Genomic DNA, 26350 nt, shown 5'->3' with positions numbered 1-26350 from the left:
TTGAAATGTATGCGTTAAGAGCATATATCTAAACCATTTCATAGTTAATTATTACTACTGTTAATTGATTATGTCGCAATTTTTAATGTCTGTATAGGATTTCGTCTCGTAAAATTCATATTCGAAATGGCGGGAATTTTAATTTTATAAAGTAAAAGTAGATCACTGCATAATCAAAACAGAACGATCACTTGATTAGGTAACAGGTCCCCGTGGATGTTATTAATGGCTTCCTCGACAATTAATACGAATATTGAAGAGGAATATGAAGACTTAGCTTATAAACAGGTGAATCTGGGTAGGGTGGTAGATATATATGCAGTTGTTCGTCTGTAACACTAACTAACAATGGATGGCGAATTTGTCTTGCTCCGGAACATAGAGATTCTCATTTGAAATAATTTCACATTAACGAGAGAGAGAGAGAGAGAGAGAGAAATGGCGCTTAACGTCCACTCGACATAAACTATTTCATTTCGGGACTAACACATGGTTCAATTTTATTTAAATAATTCGTTTGCCTTTAGGGGTCTTTAGCACTAGCAGTGTGAGGAAACCGGAGGACCCAGAGAAACCCCACAAGGTTGGACAGGCGACCCTACTCCTTGTCACTACAACCGGGGAATCGAAACCACAACCACGCCAGTTGACTCATTGACAGACCTTATGATCAATACAGCGTGCATGTGCTAACCATTCGGCCATCCAACCCCCCAAAATTTCACCTTAAAACATACATAGGTAAATTTATTAGTAATAGAGAATAAATGTATAAATATATTTGAAAAATGCAAAGGAATTGTCATATCCTATGAATCCACTGATTCAGGTTTGTAGCCCTATAAAGTTTAATCCTGAAGAGATAAGATAATTTTATTGTTATAGTCTATGCTATTTTATTTTTCCAGAGAATGAAGGCATCTGTCTATTATACTGTTTTACAGTTGTGTAAAGAAGCTGAGGTCAATATGGAAATCAAAATAAATAAACAAGTAGCAGCAGCCATTGCAGAGACAACATGTAAACAGTTTGAACATTTTGCTGCAGATCTCGAACTGTTTGCTAAGTAAGGCTTCCATATTTAATCTGACAGATCTAGGACTATACATGTATGCTAGATAGGATTTACATAGGGTGACTCAGTAAGCAATTGAGGTCCTGGGTTGGATCTAGGTATTAGTCGAGACCGTTCATCAGGATTTTTCAGCATGGTTCCTCCTTTGTCATTGGTACAGGGCAGATGGCCTGGCAAGAAACATTGTAAAGTTGTTCGAATGGGACGGAAAATCAGTGCCTGCGTACCCACTGGCATGCCCATACATGAACAAGAACCTTTGGTAGTAATACCTAGAGAAGACGAGCGTATTTTTTTGCCCGATCGTGACGATATTTTAAAATCGCTCGAAAAAATCACCTGTGTGCATGATATGTATTCGGCCAAATAAATTACGCCAACGATCGATTCACCGGCATATTCGCTTGCCTGCCCGTGTCCAGTGTATTTGTCGAACAAACCATTTTCATAAGCCAATCAGAGGCATCAATGATATCACGATCTCGAAAGGGCTGCCTTCACTGCTGAAGAGTGGAATCTGACGAAAGAAGAAAAACTGGTGATTCTTTGGTCAGAAAGGCCTTGCCTGCTTGACGTCACAATTCAAGTGATCAACATAATTTACTTACCCCGTTCGTGATCGACTGTAAAAGATCACCACAATCAGGCCAAAAAATACACTCGTCTGCCCATAGCTTAAGAATTTGACAAAGACTAGTCACTAGACCCATTGTCCAGGCCAAATTTCCCTCATAGCATACTGCATGGAGCAGTACCCGGGTTCATGCAGAAAAGTAGGATGTTACATTACATTTCATTTCGGGACTTACATATTTAATCTGACATATCTAATACTATTTGCATATCTACCATAGCAGTTTTGTTGTCATTTTCTATGCCACTTGCATTCTTTTTTTTAAAAAAAATTCTGTTTTTTATTAGACAGTTTGTACTGTATCATTTATTGAACATTATAAAAGATATCATAGCTTATTTTTTTTTATTTTCCAGACATGGAAAGAGAACAACTATAAATACTGATGATGTCAAATTACTTGTCAGAAAAACTCCTAAACTGGTAAAATATTTTAAACTAAGATATTTTTAGTGAGAGAGAGGGAAATGGGGTTTAACATCCACTCGTTACAAACCAGGTCATTTTGGGACTAACATATGGTTCAATTTTATTTTAATAATTTGCTTGTGCGTATTTCTTTAGTAGTGGGAGGAAACCCGAGGACCCGGAGAAAACCCACAAGGTTATATTTTTAGACTGGTCTTCCTGACTGATCAACATGTTTTGTCGTAGTCAAGTATTGCTTGTGACTGCTCTGTGGTTTGGTTTTCTTAATTTAATGTTAAATTATCAATTCAAATACATTTTAGCATGGATAAAATCTTGAAAATTTAATATTTATCTAAAAAATGCAAATGATCTGACGCTTTAACCTAAAGTGATTATATATATTTGAGACAAAGTTTTATTTAATTTTTAGCTGGAACATCTAAATTCAATTCAGGAAGAGAATCCATCAAAAACAGTAAATAAAGGAAAAAAGAAAACTGCTTCAGATAAATCTAAGAAGAAATCAACAACGGTAGACGAGGTGATGACAGTAGAGGAGGTAGATCTTGACCCTGAGATGGACAACACCTGATTACCATAGAATATAAAAACACTGATATAAGTTTAAATTTTGAAATAATGTTGTGTGTATAAACTGTAGGATATCTGGAACATATACAACCTGTTGCATACATTAATGGGACATGCTCTAGTGTAGTGGCTCTTGAACTTCCTGGGACATTTTATAAATCTCTAAAGACGAACCCCAAAATGTGAGAACTTCACAACTTAATGTCGTGTACAAATTGTAGGATATGCTTATCTGGAACACTTCATACAACCTGTCACATGCATTAATGGGACATGCTCTAGTACAGTGGATCTCAACATTTTTTCCACTCTCGAACACCTTGCGACGAAGGAGTGTAGTGTATATCTGAAACACTTCTTGCAAACTGTCACACGCCTTAATGGGACATGCTCTAGTGGCAGTGGCTATCAAAGTTTTTTCACTCGTGAACCCCTTGGACAAAATTTTCAAATCACTAAAAACAAGACCCCCCTCTCCCCTTATGTGAGAACTTTAAATTAGTGTTGTGTATACATAGAATATGCTTATCTGGAACACTTCATACAACCTGTCACATGTGTTAAAAGGACATGTTCTAGTGTGGTTATCTCAACATTTTTCCACTCATGAATCCCCTGGGACATTTTACAAATCTCTGAAGATTAGTGTTGTGTTTGAATCATAGGATATGCTTATCTAAAACACCTAATACAACTTGTCACATGCATTAATGGGACATGCTGTGGCTTCCAACAATTTTCCACTCACAAAGCTCCGCCCTTGTGTGAGATTTTCATGCAACCTGTCACATGTCTTAATGGGACATGCTCTGTGGCTCTCACCCTTTTTTTCCTTATACAAACTAAGTTCATCAGATATAAATAAACCTCACACTGTGTTGACTTTTATATGGTCTAATCATTTGCTGTAGAAGCAGTCTGATCAAGAGTAGAACACCCAATACCAGTTAATTCACATGGGGAGTTCACACAACCATCAATTGTTGTTATATTTATTTAATATCTGTACAAATAAACAATGGTATAATGTTATATAAATGATTAAGAATGCTGTTTGGCTTGAATAAAGACACTGTTTTATTTTAATTATACTAGTATAAATCTATACTTTAATACTTGTATTTTGACAAGTTTTAAACAAAGGCACATTCTAATAATACTAAACTATTAAACATCTCTCAGGGAGGTTACTCCTGTGCGTATAGAGAGAGAAATGGGTTTTAATGTCCACTCAACATACTCTAGGTTATTTCAGGACTAACATGGTATAATTGTATTTCAATAATTTGCTTGCTCGTAGGGGTCATTAGCAGTGGGAGTACCCATGAGATGGACAGGCGACCATAATCCTTGCCATGTACAAGCTTGGGATCAAAACCACGCCACTTGGCTCTATGACAGACCTTATGATCTAAAGACCATGCGACCACCAAAACCCCCCTCTTCTAAGTATAAAGGTATCTGTACATTGCTTGAGAGTAAACAAACGTAGAGAGTCTAATGTGGGTACACTTCCGTCATCTAACTCGATATGAGACTAACAAGGAAACTAATTGTCTGTGGCACAATGTATAGGAGGAGAACTTTGTTCAGACAGTATCTCCACCAACTATTTCGAGTTTCAACTGTGAAGGGATCAGTCATTACCCCTGACAAGCTGGAACCTGGCATAAACCTATGACATTATTATCCTTTACGTAAAACCTGAGTGATTCTACTTAGTATGATTAAGATACACCACTTCAGTATGATTAAGATACACCACTTCAGTATGATTAAGATACACCACTATTCAGTATTGTTTAATGGTCGAGAGCAAGACATTAAGTAATATATTGAAACAACAAGAGGGCCGTAGTTTTTTTTACAATATATTACGCAATGTCATAAGCTTGAGACCATTAAACGACATAAAATACAGACACTCGGCACGTGCTTTTACAAAAAAATACGTCACACGAGTCCAATATTTCACTAGTATAAATAATGTACGATTGGCAAGTTGCCTGTACGATTATTTGAATAATGGTACGCCAACATCAAAGGGTGACGTACATCTGTATTTTAAGTATGATTAAGATACACCACTATTCAGTATGATTAAGAAGTCTTTCCTGATACACCACTCTCAATTTGTTGCCATGTTTTGTTTTTTTTAATGATTTATGACAATTCAGATCAATATGAAAGTTATGAAGACATAGAGCACTAGTTTGAAATGTTCTCAGATCAACAATATTCCACATCAAGACTTTTTACCCAAAATATTGGCTATTCTACGTCTATTTTGAGCTACGCTACCACCTTGCAATTTTCCCGAAGGTTTTGCAACGTCACCTTTATAGCCTAAGTTAAGATTACTGGATGATATGTCTTTATTTGATTCGTCGGGTGATGTTTTTATATGTTCTGTGATCTGTATATCTGAATGCGAAGTAACACTCGATATGCTGCCTCGTTTTGGTGGAGTTGATAAAGATGACCTTCGACCTGCAGCTGAATAACCACCTGGAAAAAGAAACAATAAATCAAAATATGCAAGGCCCTGGAGTCATTTCACAAAGAATACGGAGAAATAACACATAATCTATGGATACCTATTAAATAAACCTTAGTAATTGTTATCCATAAATAGTGTGTTATTTGAGTATTTGCCCATGCATTTTCTTATTCTTATTTCTTAGTTTCATAGTTTAACTTTTAGAATAAATTTCTCATGGGTTAAAGAATACATTTATTTATCAAAATGGAACTGGTTCTGATTAAAGCAGTACATGACAAAACGAATTATTCATGGGAGAGAAACGGAATGGAATGGGAGTATAATATCTGGTCATCACGAGGGGCATTATATATGATTTAGATAAAGAGCTGGCTGTTCTTGCTATACTATTTCAAAAAGAGATAATACAACATGAATATAATGAAGATTTCATTCAAATTATTTTATTTTGAGAGAAGTTATCAATAGTTGTAGTTTTGATAAGATGTTTGCATTGATCGTAACCACCTTACTGGTCAGAGCCATCCAATGGCATTAACAGTTGATTATGGTCTTGTCATGTTATTAAATGTTTAAGGCCCAAAGAAAGGCCTGCAATAGGAAGGTTTAGTTCTTGCATAATGCCTGTTTAAGTCACTTCTTATTACACATTTCTATAGCTCACAATTCCCACATAAATGTGCTCATGTGTCCTTTACATAGTAACATTCTAATTTATTTTATTTCTATCGTTACATGAACAATGCAAGGGTGGGGGTGGGGGGGAGAGAATTTGCCTAGACAGTGGCATTTCAGTCTTTCTTCAACAGATCTTTTACTTGCATTACCAATTTGTTCAATGGACCCCCTATCATTGTCCGCCAGCGGAGACTCGCTGGGAAAACATTCCAAATAATGTTGATGTTATATATATGTTTATACCTGCAGGCTTTTTTAATTGTAACAATTCCTGCCTGGCGTCACTTAAAGCCTCGGTTAATTCAAATCTTTCTTCACATTCTTTACGAACAGTATCTTGTAAAAACTGAATCTGTAATAACAAAAAATGACCCAGTTATCAACATCCCACGTTATGGGACGTGTTTTGGAAAGTACAACTGCATAGGGATATACAATCTCCTTATCATTGGCAATCACCGACCGAAGTTTCATAGCTATATCTTGAACAATTTATGACATAAGGCTTGGGATTAATAATAGCTACCAAAATCTAAGTCAAATTTGTTTCCATGGAAACACAAAATTGATTACAACTATAATATACTATTCAAAAAAAGTAGGGATATTTGATTTTGGGGGCATAATACTAAAATATGCAAATGACTACGAAAAAAGTCACTATAGAACCTAACAGAAGAAACATTTCCAGTTACATGTGACGCCCAAACACACCAATAGCTACCGCATGGAATGCAGGTGATGCTTGGGATCATCATGGGGGTCCAACCCAAGATTTGCACGACTCTGACTTTGAATGTTACAGTCATTGTGGCATTGAATTCCAGGGTGGAAACATCAGTTTAATTGTTTTAGTGACCAGAAAACAAATTTTGATATGCGTCGGCTTACCCAAAATGAAAGGTTACGTGCCCTTGGCATGCTACAGATCGGCACAACACAGGCGGTTGTGGCGCGGACGATGAATGTTTCTCAGTCTGTCATAAGCAGGCTATGGTCCAGATACCGTGATACACAATCTGTACAGGACAGACCACGCTCAGGTCGACCAAGGGCGACAACTCAAGCCCAGGATCGATTTATCCGTACCTTGGCCTTGAGAAATCGTGTCATCACAGCAAATCAGATCAGCGCTCGTCTTCAAACAGACACTGGTGTGAGAGTGAGTGGCCAGACGATTCGGAATCGACTGCATAGGGGTCACCTTCGCGCCCGACGTCCTCGCGTGATCCCTTGTTTGAGAGATCATCACATTCAGGCAAGACGTCGTTGGTGTAGGGATCGTCAACACTGGGATAATCGACGCTGGAGCAATGTGATGTTTTCAGATGAGTCAAGGTTCACTTTTGATTTTTTGGACAGACGTAGGAGGGTGTGGCGTCGTCGAAATGAGTGCTTCCAAGACGTTAACGTCATCAGACATGATCGATTTGGGGGTGGTTCTGTTATGGTGTGGGGAGGCATCACTGTTGCTGGAAGAACGGCTTTACATGTTGTTGCAGGGCGTGTTACAGGCCAGTACTACCGGGACAACATCTTGGCAGTCCATGTTGTGCCGTTCGCACGACGTCATGGCCGCCGTTTCATCTTCCAGGATGACAACGCAAGATGTCACAGGGCCAGGATCGTTACAGGTTACCTCCAACAACAGAACATCACCACATTACCTTGGCCAGCACTGAGTCCCGACCTCTTCCCCATCGAGCATGTCTGGGACATGCTTGGACAGAGGTTACGTCAACGTCAACAACGTCCTGCCAATGTCCAAGAACTTGCTGCTGCGTTGCAACAGGAATGGGACAATCTGGACCAAAATGACCTTAGACGTCCCATTAGGAGTATGCCACGTCGGATCAATGCTTGTTTGGCAAACAGAGGAGGATTTACCCGTTACTGACTTGGTTGTGATGCTGTGGTAACTTTGCTGTTTGACCCCGGGTATCATTTTACCCTTATAATGGTCAGTCTGTGCTTTACTTAGTCTAACGATCATTTGGAATAAATCGATGAATGTGAACTTCATTTCATTTTGTCATTTGTTTCTTCGTCAGTTTCATTAGGTGACTTTAATAACACTTAAAAATCAAATATCCCCTACTTTTTTTGAATAGTATAGGTTGATATACATACAAAGTTTCACAAAGATTTCTTGAAAAGTTTATGAGAGAGAGAAATGGGGTTTAACGTCCACTTGACAAAACCTGGTCATTTCGGGGCCGACATATGATTCAATTTCATTTCAATAATTCGCTTGTGTGTAGGAGTCTTTAGCAGTGGGAGGACCCAGCGAAATCCCCCCTCAACCCCCCCCCCCCCGATGTTGGACAGACAACCCTACTCCTTGTCACGTACAACCGAGCAATCGAAACCATGCCAGTTGACTCAATGACAGACCTTATGATACAACGCGCACGTGTTAACCTTTGGGCCATCAACACCCCCCCCCCCCCCACCCGAAATTTTTTTTTTTTAAAAGATATGCTCCACAATCAAAACCATGACAGATGCATGAAGTCCATTTCAATGGTCCTGAACCCACACTCTATTTTTGCCATTTTCTTTCTCAAAAATTACTGAAATATATTCCCAATCCCTATCCCTCACAGATTATTCAAAAAGAACAGGCCTGGGGTATAAAAGTATCTTTGACAAACCTCTTGTTTGGAGTTTTTCAAGTTTTCTGCCATCTTGTTCATATCAGTGATTGTATCCTCTAGTTCAGATTTAGTGTGTCGTAGTTGAGTTTTTAACTCAGCTATATTTTTAGAATCACCCAAATCAGCGTTAAGTTTGCCTACATAGAAAAAAATAACGAAAAATAACTATCTTTAATTTCTATTTATTATACTAGGTATAGAAATGAAATGAAATGAAGTTTAATGTCTTGTTTCTGCACCAACCATACGCCATGCAGGGAAATTTTGCCTATTGGCCTACACAAGAACTATTAATTTGACTGGTTAAAATTTGGTAGATCTCACAAGAACTCCTATTAATTTGACTGGTTATAATTTGGTCGATGTCACTAGAACTCCTATTAATTTGACTGGTTATAATTTGGTCGATGTCACAAGAACTCCTATTAATTTGGGGAGAAGTGAGTAAGACACTGGCTTGCTAGTCTGGAGGTTGCAAGCTCATCAGGTTTTTCCGACGTGGTTTCCCCTTGTCAGTGGTGCAGGACGGAGGAACTGACAAGGACAGCTGTCTAGTCATTTGGATGTACACATTGGCGTGCATGTAAAAGATCTCTTGGCAGTTGGAAATCGATACAAGAGTAGCGCCGCTGTCTGGGCAAAATTTGACTCATAGCACATGCCCGTTTTCATTAGCCCAATCAGAGCAAAACAGTAGGACGTTAAAGCCCATTTCATTTCCCATTAATTTGCGTTTTCAATTCGGTCCATGATGTCACCAGAGATCTTGGTCCGATGATGTAAATTTTGTGGAATGCCAGTAGATTTTTAATAAGTATGTATCGTGTAGGCTAGGTCAGGGCCAGAGGTCAAGGGTTAAATGATAAGAAAGAATAAACAAAGAAAGTTTACCTAATCTGTTTTCCAAATCTCGTATAATATCTTTTAAACTGGTTATTTCACGTTTTAATTCGTCTTCTCTGTCCGTAGATGCTCGTCTGACATCTATAATTTGCTTTTTCAGTTGCGATATTTCAGTAGAATATTTATTCTCAATCTCGCTTAATTCTCCCTTTAACTGAAATATATAATCACTTTATTTACTTGTCACTTATACCTGTTGTACCTGGCAAAATGTCAAGAACTACTGAATTATTACCTGACATTGCGCCAGATATAAATATTATTTAAAACTCTACAAATAGAAAGGAAATGACTGGGCTAATGAAGACTGGCATACACCAAACAGTGTGTTATCAGGGAAATTTTGCTCAGACAGCGGCGCCATACGGCCTACTCTTATTTAGGATTCCACCTGTCATGGGTTCTTTTACGTACACGCCAATGTGTACACAGGACCTCGGTTTTCTGTGCCATTCGAACGACTAGACAGCTGTCCTTGCCAGGCTCTCTGCCTGCAACCAACCAGGGAACTGTCTCAACCAACACCGGGATCGAAACTTGGATCTCCTGGCCAGCGCCACACCCCTGAGCCACTGTAGCTTCGTACACAACAAACATACAAATCTGTGCCGACGAAATGACAAGTTATGGCAGACCAAGTCTGATTTTGCGCTTGACAACGTCTGTGAGAGATGCCTTATTTACAGAATTGACTGTTGGTCTCTTTAATTAATCACACAACGAATCGTGTAAAGTTTTCTTTTGCTCTAACCCAAACTAAACTCAAAATTTCATTCATGTTTTCACCATAAAGATGTACCCGGTATTTGTCATAAACAAATGATTATTCGAGGATGTCAGATGATGTTTATAATTAACATCTACAATATTAACATACCCTGATTTCTTTGTCTTTACTAACAGTCTGATATTTAGACATTAATTCTTTATATTTCTCCTTCTCTATCTGTAATTCCTGTAAATAATAATAATAACTTTGTTCTAACTAAATAAAATGAAATGAAGGTTTAACGTCCTACCATTCTGCTCCGACTGGGCTAATGAAGATGGGCATACACTGTCAAGGGATCTTTTATGTGCATGCCAATGTGTACATGGAACCTCGGTTTTTTGTCCCATCAAAATGACTAGACAGCTGTCTTTGTCAGGTGCTCCGTCCTGCACCACTTTCAAGGGGAGACCACGCCGGAAAATCTCAAACTTCTTGGCTAACACTGGGAGCGAACCCGCGACATCCAGGCTAGCAAGCCAGCATCTTACTAACTTAGCCACCGTGGCTCCCAATTATAAATAATGATAATATCTTTTTCTGAATATAATAATGATGATATCTCTTTCCTAACTGTAATAATAATAATAACACTATATTTTTTCTAACAGTAATAATAAAAATAATGCACCAGAAGGACATTATGGTGCAGTTTGAAGTAAAAGTGTTTCACTATACACTGATCTAGTCAGCCAAGCCCATCAGGAGCATTATAATTAAGTAATATAGTGGGGATGCTCAATTGTCAGTCCAGAATGTTTTGAATTGACAGAATTACAATCGTGTGACACAGAATTTAGTCCTATCACAGTTCTGTTAGTCCCGAAAACTGAGGTGGTGTGAATAGAATCGTGATGTAATTAAACACAACGAATATGTTTCAGCTGTTATGGTTGGTTGAGATATTTTCTCATGCGGTCGATGCATGCGTTCTAGCCTCCCAATTCTTATTTTCACCCCATTGTCACTATTTTGGGGTTCGATAGAACTCAATGGTCAATCGAACATCCCTAGTGTCATGTCATGTTTACCCATTATTATTATTCCCCTTAGAATACTTTCGATCCAGTGATCTAGCAAACAATAATCTATCAATGAGTACTACTATCGTTAAATTATTGGTCAATCAAAAGGCATGTGTTCTGCGAGTATACTGCATCTATATCATACAAACAAATTTTTTTTTTTAACCATTGTATAAAATGCAGACTCACCATAACAAAGTTTTCTTTAAGTTTATCTTCTAACATTTTCAGATCGTGTTCATGTTTTATTTTCTCCTGTTTGATGGCGGCATCCAGCTGTAAATACATATGTATATTATACAAACCATTTTATCCTCTGTTTGAAATTGGAACAGAGGTGCCGTTTAGATCATAATGTCTGTAATTGAGGTTACTGATGATCAGATCTAAATATTAAGGCCACCTGCAGATTTTGTCAAGGTCACGAGATGTAAACAAGGTTAGGGTATGTGATTATTGTTGAGGATTGTGTTTAGGGTAAGGGTTAGGGTTGGTGCTAACCTTGTTTACATCTTGTGACCTAGACAAAATCTGCAGGAGGCCTTAATAATTAGATCTAAATGGTTATTGATTCAAGTGGAATGGCTTCAATCTCAGGAATGTATGTGACAAGGATAGGGTTACCTATTGTCTCCTCTGTTTGAAATTGGGACAGGTGTCTGTCACAATCAGGTCAGGAGAGGGTTGCCTCCCATTACTAAAAAAACCCTACACCCGATAAAATTAATGAAATAACATTGTTACTAAAAAACCTAGTTTGAGTTTGGGAGACAGTAACCCTAATTTCTCTATTTCAACCCTAAAACTGCTAAAGAACAAATCAAAACAATCATATTTACTTTTTCTGGCCACTTGTCCATTTCTGCCATTTTCTTTTTAAAACTTTCACGTAAATCTTCAATACGATTCTGATGAGCAGAAATCATTAATTCTCTGAAATAAATACATTTTTTAAACCAATCAAAGTATATTATATACAATACATGGATTTAACTGTGAAGCTTGAGCGTAAACATAACCCATAGACTTACAATCATGTTTCTTCTGCAAGTCTCCTCGTAGTGGAATTTTCGGTACTTTGTCTCAAATTATTTAAAGTCGCTGATCCCGACAATGCATTTATGGGATGATATCTAATTTCTCACAGCTTCATCCATATTAAAATGTACTCATATAGATTATTTAACATTTAATTAAGAAAAAAATGTCCCGGCTTGGATTCAAGTGTTTTACCCAACACTTTAATAAATACTGAATGGTATTCAACCATTTTTTTTCGATGGATATTCTATTTAGAGATTCAAATTTCACAATATTGTAGTTTGCAGGGGATTCAAATTCAGCAACTCTAAATTACTAATGCTGTATACAACTGAATTGGAATCTATATATTAAGTTCTATGTTCATGTGGGGAGGGGGGCATGGCCGAACATTGTGTCAACTGGCGTGGTTTCGATTCCCTGTCCATCCTCGTGAGTTTTCTCTGGGTTCTCCGGTTTCCTCACACTGCTAAAGACCCCTACGCGCAAACAAATTATTGAAATAAAATTGAACCATATGTTAGTCCCAAAATGACCTAGTTTGTGTCGAGTGGACGTTAAAACCCATTTCTCTCTCACTCTCTATGTTTCATATAAGATTCTATGTGCCTCGTTTGAACATGAATAAATTAAGTATATACAAAAAAATATTATACCTCTCGGCTTTCAATGCATCTGAGTCTTTCTTAACTCGAGTTAATTGATCACGTAGTTGTTGTGTTTCATCTACAAATAATCAAATATTATTTATATTAAAAAGTATAGAAGAGTCTTTAAATAATGTTATATTATTTGTACACTTACATTGAAAATAGTAACTGTCTTGTCTTTCATTTTTCAACAGTCGGATCAAGGAACAGTGACTTGTCATTTGGATGGGACAAAAAATTGAGGCCCCATGTGCATGTAAAAGAACCCTTGACAATTGGAATTGATGAAGAGTAGGTGGAAACGTCATTGTCTGGTCAAAATTTCACTCAAGCGTCAAATTAGACATTCCTAACAGTACTTTTAAACTGATATTCCTTTTTATAGTGATTCAATTTTCAGAATATTGAACTTTGCAAGGGATTCCTCAATCCCTTCAATGATGTTCACAGATTTTAATAACAATATCGCTACTTTTAATATTTCAACATCATCTTGCTTACTTATAGAAAAAGCTGATTTTTCTGACATCTCCGCCTCCTTCCTCTGCTGTTCATGATATTTACTTTCTAATTTCTTTAATTCATCATGAACTTTACATAAACCAGTCTCCTTCTCTTTTAACTCACTTTGTAGTCTGAAATATTTAAGGAAATAAAAAATTCATGGGTTAAATTATTAACAAATTCAGTACATATTTTTTTACAAAACCATTTCCTATATGTAAAATATCTTCCATCTGTAAAATATATAAGTGTATATATATATATATAGGTACCCCACTTAGTGCCCCATTATACCAGAATAAAAGGTTAAAAATATGTAGAGTTTGAGGCAGTACACAAAAGTACTTTTATTTTAAAATTCTGGTATAAGTTATTCAAATCAATCAATTATTACTAAATGACATCAAATTGGGTTTAACGTCCTACGCACTGTTCTGCTCCAACTGGGCTAATAAAGATAGGAATTCTGACTAAAGCTACAGCAAATTGAAATGGGGTTTAACGTCCTACTGTTCTGCTCTGACAGGGTTAATGAAGATGGGAATTCTTACTAAAGCTACCGACATTTAAAGTTACATTCATTTATATTGATTTCATACCGCCATCTTTATATGCCTTAAACTACAGTAATAATAATTCTGCTATCTTATTCATACAAGCTAGCCTTTGTAAAATGAGATGTGCTTAATTATAGAATAAAAGTCTAACTCCCACATAAAAGGCGTGTCATTTTTACATGTATCTGAAAAGTGAAAATTATATACTATTTTAAAAGTCTGACTCTTTACATTAAAGGGGTAGATGTATTTGAATTTAATGAGATCAGTGAAAGTACATACAGTACACCAGTATATATTTTTACCTATTAATGGTATCTTGTGTTTGTTGTTCTTTATGTTTTTGCTGTTGAATTAAATTATTCCTTTCTTCTGATTTACTCCTAAAAAAATATTAAGGTCACATAAATTAGTAAAAAGATTAAAAATTTGAAAAAAACCCAACAACTTTACCAGCTATTCAACACTTTTCAGTACCTATCATCTTTCAGTTTTGAAATATCTTTAACAAGTCTTTGTGTGGCTATTTATTTATCAAGTTCCACCCCCCCACCCTACAAAAAAAAAAAAAAAAAATTCTATTAGTTTGGCCAAATTATATTCCATAATAGCTTACAAACATGCACTGAATAAAACAAGTAATTTGTCAATATCACAAAACAGTCACAAGCTCCCATACAGTATTTTGTTAATCTGACTGAAATTGTGTCAATTATCATTATTTAATGAGCTAATCAGGTCAGGTGATTTTGTTACTTGTCAATCAAATGAAATGTGGTTTAACGTCCTATTTTTCTGCACCAATCGGGATAATGAAGACAGGTATGTTATGTGCTATGAGGGCAATTTTGCCTGGAAATTAGCGTTTCAACCTACTCTTGCCGAATTCCAGCAGCCAAGACTTATCTTATTTACAATCCAATGTGTACACGTTCATCGCATCGAGTATGACTAGACACTGTTCCTTGCCACCAGACCCTCCGCCTTGCACCCTTGACAAGAGGTAATCAGGCTTTAAAATACTGAGCAAATTGATTAGCCAGCATCAGGATCAAACCTGGTACGTCCTGGTTAATGTGTCAACTCCCACTTTCGTCACTGAGCCACCTTGACTTCACTTGTCAATCAAAGCTACAATAAAGCGTAATAACATGTCATCAAGCAAGAAGGTGTGAATCTTACTTGATCTGATCTTTATATTGTTGACATTCAAGTGATATTGTACGATTCTGTGCGGACAAACTTGACATTTCCTCTTCTAACTCTGAAACAAATAAACAATATTAGGCTGACCTTAAAAATATCTTTGTTTCGCCTAACGCGACCGACTAACTAAAACCACCCCCGACTTAAATTATTTTATTGCACTTTTCCACGATCTTTTTATTTTATTTTGTGTGTCAACCTGAAATATATCATGAGAGTTATTTCCCTATACTATGGCTATGGTTTGATTCATTATTGAAACTGGTTGATCAAGACGAAAGCGTCATAGGTGTCGCTTCTCAACAAAATGGTTGCAGACGAATACACGTCCATTCCCACGAAATAATTCTGCCTCTATGTCTGTGGTGCGTAGTTTTAAACATGACGACGATATTTTCAATATCCGTTTTCGAGAAAAATGAAAGCACAACGCGCACTATCGTTAAAAACGTGTTGAAGGAGTTTCACACTTCAAGTTCGTGGCTAATCGTATGCGAGTCGGGCATCACGAAAAATCCCGATGTCATTGATTTGTTTGCCAATAAAGAAGACGAATGTTTCCACCCGGAAAATTATTAAGCTGTCAAATTAGCTCTTAAGTTTAATAAAAACTTTCAGTTCGTTACTTTTTACGTCAGACCCCAAATTCATTAAACAAAATTAATGAATCTGTAGTATACAGCTAATAAGTTTTCTGTATTGATTTCTCTGACTTTAAAAAAAAATCTGAAAAAAAAACCGACCTACCGACCCTTCTCCTTGATTGTGGGTCGGGTTTGGTGAAACAAAGATATTTTTAAGGTCAGCCTTATACAGATACACGACTATCATTTTAAAAAATATGTCAAGTTTGATCGTTATTGTAATTTATGAATCTAGTCTTAATTGTTTTAACATATAAAAGTGATAAATTTAACTTTAATTGTTGTGTACGGCGCAGTGGATGTTTACGGCTAGCACCCCGGATTCATTCACATCATCCGATATATGGGTCATTGGAAGTCAAATCACTCAATCTAATAAACTCCTTTGATTTTGCTGAAATTTGGTTTATATTCTTATTTTACATGTAAAAGCTGGTATTTCAAATTCTAGCTTGAGATATGGCCCATTAAAATTTTGACGTGGCTGCCATTATTCAAATGCCCTTAGCTCAGTAATCGATCTATGCTATCACAACCTTGTTTCCCCTTATCACTCTTTTTTCATTTTCGAACACACCCTTCCCCAAATACCAATTTTTCGTCATCTACCCCTTTGGTCTTCTCATCCCCACCCCCGGAGAGAGAGAGAGAAATGGAGTTTAACGTCTACTCGACACAAACTAGGTCATTTCGGGACTAACATATGGTTTAATTTTATTTCAATAATTCGCTTGCGCATAGGGGTCTTTAGCAGTGGGAGGAAACCGGAGGACCCGGAGAAAACCCTTGAGGTTGGACAGGCGACCCTACTCCTTGTCACGTACAACCGGGGATTTGAAACCACGCCAGTCGACTCAATGACAGACTCTATGATACAGCGCGCGCACGCTAACCATTTAGACATCCACCCCACCCCCACCCCCGGAACCACTGTGTCAGACCAATCGGCCACCCAAGCACCCATCAAATGAATAAACAACAAATATAAAGCATACTATTATGAGCATGTTGTAAATCTGTCAGACGTGTTGTGAGTATCTCATATTCTGTCTGTAACGATTTTAATCTCTCTACATCTGTTTCCTGCGATTTCAGTCGACTTGTCAAAGAAGCTGTGGATTGTGACATCATCATCTTCTCCATCTCCACGCATTGTAGCTTAGATCTTAAACTTTCGTTATCTGAAATTAAAAATGTTAGAGTTAAGAAATCCATACCAAAACTGTTTCTCAATAAGATGGATCAATGTGAAGGTATGTCAGCCATTTTCCATGATTAAAGTATGTTACATTGTTGAACTAAAATACTGTATTCAACCTAAACACCTATAAATGAAATAAGGGGAGTTGGGTTGCCAAATGGTTAATGTGTGTGGGTTGGATGGTAAGGTCTGTCATTGAGTCAAGTGGCATGGTTTCGATTCCACACTTGTACGTGACAAGGAGTAGAGTCGCCTGTCTAACCTCATGGGTTTTCTCCAGGTCCTCCAACCTCATGGGCTCTCTCTCTCTCTCTCTCTCTCTCTCTCTCTCTCTCTCCCCCTCTCTCTCTCTCTCTCTCTCTCTCTCTGGATTACTTTTCCCAACCAAGCAGCTAAATCAGTGTGCTATGGAGGAGATGCTACAGCCTGTTTTTATTTTGTCAGGGGATCTTGAATGTTCTGCCAATGGCATATACACGGGACCTCGATTTTTTGTCCCATTCAAACAACTAGATGCTTTTTCCTGCCATGCCCTATCAAGCTCCACTGACAAATAGAAACCATGTTGGAAAAGTCCAAAGGAACAACGGGATCAAATGTTCAATGCCTACTCAGCACTTATTTTAATAACATTGAAAGGCAATCTAGAGGATCATTTTGCCAGGGCAGCTGCATCTGTTCTATGTGTTGTAATATTATCTTGTATGAATTGATATAATTACGTACCATTCTGTTGTTCTGTAATCCGACTGGTTATATCAGTCAGTAGTTTCTTCAGTTCATCTTTTGTCTGTTTCTCTCGCTGTAATAAAAACTTCCGAACCTCTTCAATATCTGATTTGTGTTGTTTTATTTCATTCAAAATGGCTGGCATCTGTTTTAATACATCTTCATATTTAGCACTAAAATAACAGAGATTATATTCATTAACCATATAACGAAAATAAAAACATGAAATCTTTATTTTTGAGGGGGGAGGGGGGTCTAAGATCATTAAATAAGTGTTCATCATAAATTATTTTCTCCTATTTGGGTTAAAACCTCTTTATAACACTTAATAGTAACTGCCTAGTCATTCGGATGGGACAAAAAATTTGCATGCCCGTAAAAGCAGTTGGATTTCGAGGACGGATTATATACGTGGACACACCAATGCTGGACAAAATTTTCTCGTTTTCATTCTGTCACCATAGAAATTAAATTATTAGGGTTAGTCCCAAAATAACAAAAGTATTGTGTTGACAAGACTTGAAACCCCATGCCATGTAATAATAACAATAAGTATTTTACCACTGATTTTTACTGTTATTAAGTAATGTCTTTATTTCAGTATTCTGTTTATTCAACTGTTCTGTTAAATCTTTCTCACATTTTAAATTCACATCAAATGAAGAAATTCTGAAATAATATTAGATTTGTAGGCTATAAGTGTAACCTATATCAAATAATCTTAGATCTGTATAACTTGTAGGCCTAGATTCAATAAATATTCTCAAACTATTAACTAGCAAATCATGGTACACATTTTGGCTCATATTCTCATGCTTGGACTCAAATAGGCCTATGCATCGGGATAGCCGAATGGTTAGCGTGTGCGTGTTGTATCATAAGGTCTGTCATTCAGTCAACTGGCGTGGTTTCGAATCCCTGGTTGTGTGACAAGGAGTAGGGTCGCCTGTCCAACCTAGTAGTGGGTTTTCTCCAGGTCCTCCAGTTTCCTAACACTGCTAAAGATTCCTACACGCAAGCGAATTATTGAAATAAAATTGAACCATATATTAGTCTCGAAATGACCTAGTTTGTGTCAATTGGAAGTTAAACCACACTTCTCCCTCCCTTTTGTTTCATTTTACTACCTTTTCATAAGCCCAAGATTTGACTTGTTACAAGTCTGTACTTTCATCTAAGTAATAGGAAGGAAATCTCTAGAAAGGCTTTTAATATAATTTTTCATACAGTACCTGAGAACTGGTCCATCTGTTGCTCCATATTTGTTCACTGTTTTTATATAATTCCTTGCAAGGGAGCATTTCAACAACACCAACTTTATCAATAGTATAAATCATTTTTCAGTGTTGTATTTCTTATTTATTTATATATATTTCTCTTTCATTAATATCAAATAAGTCTGAATACTTACTCTGATTCTTTATACTTTAGGGTTTGTTCTAATTCAGATTTAGCGGATTTTAATTCCTCTAATTCTATCTTTAATTCTTTCTCTCTTTCCATCGAACCTTTATAATGTTCCAACTCCTTCTCAGTAGCTTTCAATCGTTCTTCCAGCTTTTTTATTTCATTATGAATGAGGTAACTGACACCACAAAAATGGCAGACTGTTTCATCACGCGACATTTTCTTAATCTCCTCTGGTAATGGATGCTGGGGTGTGAACCGTTCTAATTTTTCAGTCTCGGACATTGTGGATTCTAAATTAAATTACTGGTACTCACAGAAATAATATTCCTGGAAAAAAAACAACAAAAAAACAATCTGATTAAAACATAGATATTTCTTTTCGTTTATTACTGGCGTTCTGATTGAAGGGAGGGATTAGCCAATGAAACGGTCTGTTGTGGCAAGTTATTGCCATTTGATGCACAGAACTCAAGCCACGAAATTCACGCGAACGATACCAATCGGTTACGTGCGGTCGAGCCACCTCAAAAACATGCGACCGATTTCTTGGTTACGCAAATTGAAATATCGGTTACGTTAACAAATTTCATTAACAGATGTATTCATATTTGATTAATTTTTATACAGGATGACTTGTGACACAGGTCTAAATTATTTGTATTATAGCATAAACTCCATTCATTCATTCTTGGCATTTCATTTCTCCATCTTACCGGTACTTTGACAGATCACATATTTTGACACCACGTAGGCTATTGACCAGTTGCAAGCAGGTAGATTTAAAAATGCCCCTCACCCCTAATTCTTTAAATGATTAGTTATGCCATAAATATTTGAAAGCGTACCTTTGGATTTTCAAACACTAAATGAGAAATGAGTTTGACTTTTTAACATGTCGGCTATATTTCCAAAGAATTTACTACACATGTTCCTTTCAATTTTCACTATAGCCATGCTGTAGTACCAATGACCCGTATGTATGTCGTCAACTTTGACCCCCTCCCCGGCATTGCTCGAGCGATAATGTAAACGATTTTACTGCCCTGTCTATTTTAATATTATTTCATGACATCAAACTATTCTGTTTCCTTTTGAGACTTTGTGTATAGAGTGCCGAGGTTTATAAATCAATCAGTCGCTACCTATGAGTGAGGCTATCTCATGCTACGTGCTTGGATGAATGATTGCAAGTGACAAGTGTAATTATGAAGTACGCATGTAGTCTTCAGTGACCGAAAACAATGTGGTAGCTATCATTCCTGATATGATACAAAAACGAAAATCCTTTAGTGTTTTTTAGAACCGATTCCCCTCATTATTAAAATGTATAGGGATTTTGTGAAGTGGAATATTGTTTTTCTAACGTTTTGTTTTTTAAATGGGGACACAGTGGGATTTAAGTCATAAACACTTAACCTCAAAATATAATATTATATATAAAAGAATATAAATTAGTCAAGTTATTTCTTTAAAAAATACATTCACTGCAAGTGGAAATGAATAATAGCACCATTTAAATCTGGATAAAACATGAAAACAGCGCAACCATTTTATGTAACCAATTGGTTACGCAATAGTCATCTGACATAACCAAAAAAAATGGTTACGCAGAGCATAAACCTGCAACCATTTTTCTGGTTACGCCAAAATTTGAAATTTCGTGGGTAAACCAATCAAATGCTTACAAAACTTGCTTAAGAAAGGCCTTAAATCCACCCCCGTGGCTTCAAAGACCAAGTTATCAGTAGCCTAGTTTCTAGCCACATAACATCTATCAGGTTAAGGTTTAGAGGAGGTGGGGTCAGGGAAGACCTGGGCTCTGCTAGCCTTGTAGTATAGAGCAAAGCTCTAAAGCATCGCGCAAAGCGCGGTGCTTTAGCAAAGCTCTTTTCCGGTAACACAGGAGCGTAACTGAAATTGTCACCCACAGACTGTTGATTAAAAAAAAATTCAGATCGGAACCGGATACATTGGGCAAAACAGGCAACGCACATGTCAACTTACCAAATCTCGCCCAAGCGAGATTACACGCCTCATAGAACTATTTCTATGACGCGTCTAATCAATGATGTCATATAATTTTGACGTCAATGAAAATAATTCTCACACTTTTTTGTTCTTTTTTAAAAAACAAAATTAATGTATACAATTTAGATCTAAATGAAAATCAATTTGGAAAAACTAAATTATTTAACATTTTTTGTATCACTTGAGAAAATTAATTATGAAGGTTTTATATTTGACAATAACCAGCTTCGCTCTACTCAGGCAATGCCTGTTACATATTAATCAGCTTCGCTCTACTCAGGCAATGCCTGTTACATATTAATCAAAGAACCATACCACCTGAATCGATCCTTAAGCTGTTTCCTAATGAAATTTAGTCACATATACAGCGTAATTTTTCTTTTTCAAGAGGGTAAAGTTGAATGTTGTTATGATAGAACATGTTTCACTGACATTCCTAGTCGGCCATCTTGAAACTAATGAAAACAATTTATGAATTACCTCCCCTTTTCTTGAATTAGTCGCGACCACCCAGCTGCTAAAAATTATTTTATAGATAGGAATTACTTCCGGCTATAAAAATCGTATTATGGAGATTGTTTCCATTCACTGAAATAAATTTAAGAAAAAATTCTCTAGGTCTACAATCATATTTATTCTATTTATTATTCAGTATAAATTGATGCGATTTCAAACACAACCAAAAACAAATCATTAGTTTTGCGCATGCTCAATTTGTACACTAAAAAAATTCGGTTGAAGACCAATCCGCAATCGAACACATCCCAGGTGGCACTTTGGTCAATCGTGCAACATGGCGGATTTATCTTTAGACGATTATATGGGAAAAAAGAATTTCAAAGTACAATTTCAAAATAATTACGTGAATAAACCTACACAGATTAGACAGAAAACATTTCCCAACAAATCTGGATTAACGACAAAGAAAAATTTTACTGTTGGTAGAAATGGAGCCCAAAACAGGATGCACACAAATTTTGGTGGTGTTCAAAAGAAGAATTTTGCTATTCAGTCTTTTCAGAACTCGCAGAAACCAGCCAGAGCCAAACTATCCAAGCCAATGCATGCAGTGACAGTCACAGGTTTGGGAAATAAGAATATTTTCGATGCACGGCAGAAGTTATCCAGCAACACAAAGACTGGTGCAACAAACACGAATGGCAACAGTGATGCCCGTCAAAAAATTATCACAGCGCAGAAACAGAAAGGAATATTTGATGCAAGATCTAGAATCAAAACAAAGACACAACCAAATACTGGTCAGCCGGCACTAACAGGACCAAAAGTAACGGCACCAACAGGACCAAAAGTAACAATTACAGGTCTTGGAAACGTGAAAAAGAATGTGAATAATCCTCAGCAAGGGATTCAGATTGGTGGAAAAGGTGGAATAACAAAAACATTGAAGAATGAATTTGCCAATGGTGGATCTCATGTAGAGGTTTTTGGTAACTCAATTCAGATTACTCGATCTGTTCCGAATAAAGAAGTCAAGTTCGATGGTAAAAATAAGTTGACTATTACGAAGAGAGCGTCGTTAATACAAGATACACAGCCTGTGAAAAGAACCAGATCTCCGATTCAATGGTCTTCAAATGATGCTACTTCTCCTTCTCCACCTAAACGTGCTAATCTAATAAAAACTTACAAAACAGCAGATGCGATACAAAGTGCTGCTGGCAAGGCTGCCATCGAAAGACTTAGAATGCCTCCTCCTGTTTCCACATCTCCCAAAAATACCATCCCAGTCATAACTTCAATGAGACGTGATGCTTTAACTGTTGCCAAGCGCAAAGCATCACCCACAGAAACAGCATCTTCCCCACAGCTAATGAAAGCAAAAACGAAGAGTGTGTATCGACCTGTCACGATAAAGCAAGAACAACCAGATGTGTACGAAGCTCCAGTGATGTTGACAGAGGAAGAAGAACCTGTAGATCAATTATTAAGTCCGCTACAAGGTTACAAAATTACCGTCACAAATCTGGACCCAGTTGTGTCTCAAGATGACCTGATTGAATTATTTGGTGCAATAGGAGCGTTAAAGAGAGCGAAGATTAGTCGCCCAGGAATAGGAGAAGTTGTTTATGTGAAGAAAGAAGACGCCCAAAAAGCTGCTACAAAATATCACAACAGAGAGTTAGATGGTTTACCAATGCAGGTTAAACTGGTTACACCATTGGCTGCCAGAATCCAACAGGTGGCTCATGAAGACGAATCATCCTCTATCTCGATCCCCGATTCACTGAAATTTCCCAAACCTTCAGCAATGACATCATCTGTAGTTGAAGTACCTTTGATTCATAAAGCTCTGTTTAAAATTGGAACACAAGTTTCTACGAAACCTGTTACTTTTACAGTCAAGATATAGACAATCAAATCAGAACAGTATAACAAAAACTTTTTCAGCTGTGACAAATTCATCAGTTCATGTTAAATGCTTGGCTTCTTTGCAAGTTTTGTGCAAGTCAGTCATTAACATAGACATTAACATTTCATTGACTTTAAACACCTGATTGATATGTGCTAAACTACGGATTTATTACATGTATTTCTGTTGTAGAAATTGTTTTTTTCATGATTGACATGGCACATTTGGATGGATCATATTATTACACAAATAGTGGACTGATTATTTATAATGAGTATTTCATGAAAATTCCCATTTATTGTCTTTGATTTTGTTGATTTCATCATTTATCTGTTTGTGTTTGTAAATAATTTAGAGTTTAGGGGGAATGGTAGATTTTATGTACATGTATATGTGATCAAAATGGAATCATCAATACGAGCTATGTTTACTCAAAAACAAAATCAGATTAAATGATATGAAAGCTTCACGGTTTTGATAAATTTGGAAGAGAGTATGCCAAAATTTTGATATCTTGTGTCCATTAATACATATTGAGGCTATTGATCATGTGTGAATGTAACCAGCATTGATGTTAGATATAATTTTATACTGATGGCTTATATTTTAGTCTCTTGGCTGAGTAGAACTACTTAAATTTACATGTAGCATAAAATTCTCTGTCATCAAGAATTTATAAATTGGCCTAATGCTAAAAACTAGAACAGACAAATATGCCCATTAGTTTCAGTTTTGATTTGGAGAGGGTGCTGGGCAGGGAATGATACTGAAATGTCCTAGGTTCGAATCCCAGGGTGGGCTAAGAAGAATCTTCAGGGTTTTTGAAGCCGTTCAGATGTTACAAAAGACAAAGGTTCACCTGTGTATGCAGTGGCATCCACACAGAAGAACCTGCACCATTTGGAAATCAAATGTAAGTAGGCAGAAATACTATCCGGGCATAATTCACCTATATGTACCTCACACTGCATTTACCATACAAATTAATATTGTCTCCAAATGATTGGGTTGAGACAGTAAACCTGATTGCATTCTGGTTTGATCAAGTAAACTTTAGGTACAAAGTATATACAGGTAAGTGAAGGGTGTCATGCTTGCAGCAGAGTATGCCATCATTTCTAAAATATGTCACCACTTGTCGTTTGAAGAGTATTCATCGCAGACAATTTTTGGTTGTACATGTACGTTTGTATTGGACAATTCATCTTGAGGGCCCAGATAAGCGAAAGGACATAGATTTTAAAGAAAGGTGTGTCATTATACCTTGTATCAAGTTTTTGTTAATAATGTATTTAATAATAAATAGATTTTTGTTTAATATTTTCTCTAGATTTATTTGTCAGTTGTGAGACAACATACAAACTCCCCCATTCACTTATGTTTTCATGTTGACAGAAGAATTACCATGGTCTAACAGCAGAATTCTGGTCTTTTAACCAAATTGTCCCAGATTAGGATCTGGACGTGTACCAAGAAGCCACATGTTCTCGGTTGGCAACAATGGAAGTCTGGCAATCACAAAAAACAACTGTCTTGTGGCATTTGGAATTCAATTAAGAACAGATGGAAAAACTACTGTCCGGCAAAATGCTTGTAGCCATGGTAATAAAAATACCATATGTTAGTCTCATGTTAAAACCCATTTCATTTTGGCAGTGAGCATTAGTCTTTGTAATTGTTTGTTTTTGTGAACTTGAATGAAAAATCATATCGACAGTGATTTAAATACCATTAAGATAGGTTGCCAGGCAATGAAACATACACCCACGGGGCAGTCAACAAGAGTTGTAGCATATTTTTATACGCCCACATTTTCATCTAAACATTATCAAGGTTGTGGACCCTCTAGATGTCACAATTTTGATCTAATTTTGATGAAACTTGAAATACATGTTTATAAACCAAAGACCCTGGTTCGTTTTGATATATTCGCGCATATCGGAGCGAAACTTCCTGAATTATGGCCCTTGATTGTACGAAAAATCACATTTTTAGCTTGTGGTCCCTCTAGAGGTCAAAATTTTTATCTGATTTAATAAATCGAGTGAATATATCACCGTTACACATTGATGATGGTTGAGTTTGAATTTCGTGAAAATCAGACCAAAGCTGCCGGACAAAATGACCGCCCCTTGTATGCAAATAGTGTAAAAATATGGTATACATGTATCAAGGTTGTGGACCCTTTAGATGCCACAATTTTTATCTGATTTTTGATGATACTTTAAATTTATGTTTATATCACAAACATCGCGCATATCCAAATGTAACTTCCCGGATTATGGCCCCTGATTGTTCAAAAAATCGCATTTTTAGCTTGTGGACCTACTAGAAGTCCCAATTTGTGTTTAATTTTAAAAAACTTTTAAATATATCACCGTTGCGCATCAATGAAGGTTGAGTTTGAATTTCATAAAAAATCTGATCGAAAGTACTGGACAAAATGGCTGCTCCTTGAACGCAAATAGTGGAAAAGTATGTAATGCCAAGGTTGTAGACGTACTAGAAGTCACAAATTTTATCCGATTTTTGATGAAACTTGAAATGTATGTTTATAATCCAAAGATCGTGGTTCCTTTTGATATTTGTGCATATCGGACTGTAACTTGATTAAAGCCCCTGATTGTACGAAAAATCACGTTTTTAGCTTGTGTACCACTGGACCAGAGGTCACAATTTTTATCCAATTTTAAAAAACGTTTAAATTTATCACCGTTACACCCTAATCACGGTTCAGTTCCAATTTCGTGAAAATCAGACCAA

General features: G+C 36.7%; 3 protein-coding genes across 4 annotated transcripts; 2 read left to right on the top strand and 1 right to left on the bottom strand.

Moving 5' to 3' along the window:
• Window positions 1–137: 137 nt before the first annotated feature.
• Window positions 138–3780, top strand: LOC126828766 (centromere protein S). The gene is made up of 4 exons (XM_050558739.2): window positions 138–288; window positions 909–1066; window positions 2066–2132; window positions 2551–3780. The coding sequence occupies exons 1-4, from the start codon at window positions 217–219 to the stop codon at window positions 2710–2712; spliced, it is 459 nt and encodes a 152-aa protein (XP_050414696.2). The 5' UTR covers window positions 138–216; the 3' UTR covers window positions 2713–3780.
• LOC126828762 (early endosome antigen 1) lies at window positions 3685–21661 on the bottom strand. 2 transcript variants are annotated; one of them, XM_050558736.2, is made up of 16 exons: window positions 21532–21661; window positions 19190–19515; window positions 18340–18447; window positions 17776–17951; window positions 16844–17029; window positions 15181–15262; window positions 14304–14381; window positions 13439–13572; window positions 12944–13013; window positions 12086–12179; window positions 11436–11522; window positions 10330–10407; window positions 9441–9606; window positions 8547–8686; window positions 6136–6244; window positions 3685–5219 (listed from the first exon to the last, which is right to left on the bottom strand). In XM_050558736.2, the coding sequence occupies exons 2-16, from the start codon at window positions 19468–19470 to the stop codon at window positions 4957–4959; spliced, it is 2052 nt and encodes a 683-aa protein (XP_050414693.2). In that variant the 5' UTR covers window positions 19471–19515; window positions 21532–21661; the 3' UTR covers window positions 3685–4956. The 2 variants fall into 2 exon arrangements, with proteins under 2 accessions (XP_050414693.2, XP_050414692.2); XM_050558735.2 differs by having other exon boundaries at window positions 21535–21654.
• Window positions 21662–21977: 316 nt separating this feature from the next.
• LOC126827384 (polymerase delta-interacting protein 3) lies at window positions 21978–24905 on the top strand. The gene has a single exon (XM_050556678.2). The coding sequence runs from the start codon at window positions 22010–22012 to the stop codon at window positions 23585–23587; it is 1578 nt and encodes a 525-aa protein (XP_050412635.2). The 5' UTR covers window positions 21978–22009; the 3' UTR covers window positions 23588–24905.
• Window positions 24906–26350: the final 1445 nt, after the last annotated feature.

Source organism: Patella vulgata, chromosome 7 (genome assembly GCF_932274485.2).
Source record: "Patella vulgata chromosome 7, xgPatVulg1.2, whole genome shotgun sequence".
Lineage (NCBI taxonomy): Eukaryota > Metazoa > Mollusca > Gastropoda > Patellidae > Patella > Patella vulgata.
The sequence above is the reverse complement of the archived record's forward strand: the minus strand, read 5'-3'. Positions and strand labels throughout refer to the sequence as shown.